The sequence below is a fragment of the Phalaenopsis equestris genome, unplaced genomic scaffold (assembly GCF_001263595.1).
Source record: "Phalaenopsis equestris unplaced genomic scaffold, ASM126359v1 Scaffold000065, whole genome shotgun sequence".
NCBI lineage: Eukaryota > Viridiplantae > Streptophyta > Magnoliopsida > Asparagales > Orchidaceae > Phalaenopsis > Phalaenopsis equestris.
This window is the reverse complement of record NW_018164507.1, coordinates 710,038-713,226: the sequence shown is the minus strand read 5'-3', so window position 1 is coordinate 713,226 and position 3,189 is coordinate 710,038. Positions and strand designations below refer to the sequence as shown.

Below are 3,189 nucleotides of genomic sequence, written 5' to 3'. Positions count from 1 at the left end.
TCTGGGGCATTTACAGACATACCACCCAACTTTTATGTATTTACATATTTAACGCTTAAAATTTTCTTTTTTACAATCAACTTCCAATTTGCTGAAATTATAAGGTTGACTACAAGAAAAAATTAAAAAAAAAAATTGAATGTAACTATATAAATCACATTATATGCAGAAAAAAAAACAATAAAGAAAAATAACAAATTTTATAAAATATATTTAATTAAATATTATATAAATATTCTAAACAAATTAATAAAAATTTCTTTAATTTAGAAATTTAGAAATCTCTTTAAATAAATAAAATAAAAAAATGAAAATAATTAAAAAAGGGAGGCAGGCCCAACATGGTTAGGAACTGCGACCATGAAATTAATTTTTAAGCTAATTATTTAATTGATAAAAATTATAAAAACATATCTGTTAAGAAAATGTACAATGATGTTCGCCTCCATTTAAAAATATAATTAAAAAAAAAAAAATAGAAGAGTCTCGGAAAGTCATGAGCTGAGAGCTTTCTCTCCAATTGGATGTCCAGCAATCAACCTCTGTCCTATATTTGTCTATTGGCAACTTGGCCAGAATTTTCTTCATTATATTAAATGAAGATTTATATACATCTCACTCAATTTTTATGTATTTACATATCTAGCACCTAAATATCAATTTTTAGCCTCATGCCATTGAAGAAAATGTCCATTTCACATTTTAAAATTTAAAATTATGATAATTTTATGTGATATGAAAGATGGTATAAATGCAAAAGTTAAAAGTTTGGTGTTTGATATGTAAAGAGGTAAGAATTGGGTGGTATGTATGTAAATGCCCGTTTTTACTTTGGTTTTTAAAATTTAAAGAAATAAGGTTTTGAAAGATTGAAATGTAAATTTTAAATAATTGATAGACCAAAAAGCCAAAGCCTTTTTATTTTTATCACAACAATGCCTGCTTGTCGCCTTGTTCCTGATGTATAAAGCCATGGCGAGAGTCACCTTCCGCTGATCATTGAAGTCCGAACCAAGCTTGCTTCTTTGCCATGGCTGCTGTGAGAGTACTTCACGAAATTCAAATATCTCCATCTCCATTACTTCCAACCCAACCTCCTCAGCCCCTCTCCTACCTCGACTCAATCTGGCTCCGAAGCTCCCTGCGAGTGGAAAGGCTTTTCTTCTACGACTATCCTCACCCCATCTCCCATTTCAGGCACCATGAACTCCCCAACCTCACCAAATCCCTCTCCCTCGCCCTCCGCCACTTCTACCTTCTTGCCGGATCCATCCGCCCCTCCCCTGTTTCCGATGACCAGTTCGAGATCGCCTACACGGAAGGCGATTCCGTCCCCGTCACCGTCGCCGAATTCATCGGCGACGGCGACGACGACTTCCGCAGCATCTCCGGCCACCAACCACGAGACATCAAAACCCTTCGTGTTCTGGTACCCAAACAAGAGAAGTCATCGTCAGGCGGAGAGTCTACACTCCTCTCCATCCAAATCACTCTTTTCCGGAACAAAGGCATATGTGTTTGCTTCGCAACATACCACGCTGCTTGCGATGGATCTGCATCGATGCAATTCATCCGATCATGGGCCGCGGCGCACCAATCACCTGAATCCGTCCTGGAGAACATCTCCCCTCCGTTCCTCGACCGGTCCGTTATCGTCGATACCCACCGGATAGACCAGAAATTAATCGACCTGGCGAATCGGTTCAAGGAAATGCTCAAAGAGAACTATTTGAAGGAGAAAGAAAGCTTGCCAGCATCCGAACCTGACTTGGTCTCTGCTTCTTTTACTCTCTCTAAAGATCAGATTGCGCGGCTGAAAGAGAGGGTGCGATCGAAGGGAGTGGAGAAAGGGAAGCCGACACTTCACATCTCGGCGTTTGTCGTTACCTGTGCTCATGTATGGAGATGCCTCGAGAAAGCTCGGGAAAATGAAAAAGCTATCAAGCATTATTTCTCGTCCGCTGTAGATTGGAGGTCGAGGATGAAACCGGCGCCACTCCCTAGCAATTACTTTGGGAACTGCGTGGGGGCGTGTGTGGCGGAGTTGGAGGCCGGAGAGCTGGTGGGGAAGGAAGGGTTGGAGTTGGCGGCGATGGAGATAGGGAAGTGCATAGATGGGTTGCAGGGGAGGGATATTGGTGAGGTATTAGGGGAGGCGATTGATTTGCTTATGAGTCTTGCGGGGAGCAGCAGGCCGCTGTCGGTTGCTGGATCGCCGAAGCTGGGGGTTTACGAGACTGATTTTGGGTGGGGGAAACCGGTGAAGGTGGAGATAACGTCCATTCATGAGACGGGAGCCATATCGCTGGCTGAGAGCAGGGGGGAGGAGGGAGGATTGGAGATTGGTTTGGTGCTGCCGGAGGAGGAGATGAAGAAGTTTGGGAACTGCTTTTCCAGTGATTTGTTGCATGTTTGACTTGGGTTAGACGCTCCGCAGCTCTTTGTTTGTTAGTTTGTTTTTATTATTATTATCATTATTATTACTATTCTTATTATGATTTGTTGGAAGGAATGAATAATTTCTCTGTTTTTTTTTTACTTTTATTTTTTATTTGGCAAAATAGTCATTTTGGTGATGAATTTAATGCGTGAATAAAAAAAAATTATGAAAAAATGACCGTTTTTTTTAATTTCAAGGGTCATTTACATACATGACATAATTGTTATATATTTACAAATCTAACGTATATATTTTAAGATTTAGATGTAAAATAACCAAAATTTTAACATCACATCAATAAGATTGGTGCATGTAATATGATTCATGACGATGATAGAGTAAATATATATCGTCTTAATATTGTATAAAAATCTAACTCTGCTCAGATATTAAAAGAAAGAAGATGAGACATCAAAAATTATTTATGTATAAAACTTTTAAAAGAAAAAAAAAATAACGAAGCCTAGTCTAGTCAGAATGATTTGTTATACGTTAGAGTCACATAATTGCTTGAAATGCAATGTTTGTAGGCTGATAGGAATCGTTGCGCAGCAGTCAATAGCGAATGTGATTAGGAGTAGTTACTGGGGGCACGTTATACCGTCTTCGAGGAATGTTGATGCACCGTGCTCAAGGTGACACACTGTTCCGTAGGATGTTTCGTTTATTCTCGCATTGGTGGTTACTTTGTATAGTGTTTTGTAGTAACATGCTAGTTGGATTTTTCATGGCGCTTTGCTTCAGTGAGC

The 3,189-nt window shown here is 39.3% G+C and overlaps 1 protein-coding gene across 1 annotated transcript; it reads left to right on the top strand.

Annotated features, from left to right (window-relative positions):
- Positions 1-921: 921 nt before the first annotated feature.
- On the top strand, positions 922-2,514 carry LOC110019631 (phenolic glucoside malonyltransferase 2-like). The gene has a single exon (XM_020717373.1). It carries the CDS (start codon positions 1,031-1,033, stop codon positions 2,414-2,416), a length of 1,386 nt encoding a protein of 461 aa, XP_020573032.1. The 5' UTR covers positions 922-1,030; the 3' UTR covers positions 2,417-2,514.
- Positions 2,515-3,189: the final 675 nt, after the last annotated feature.

Excerpts from the sequence above, each read along its gene's own strand:
- LOC110019631 (XM_020717373.1), top strand. The coding sequence starts at position 1,031 with ATGGCTGCTGTGAGAGTACTTCACGAAATTCAAATATCTCCATCTCCA.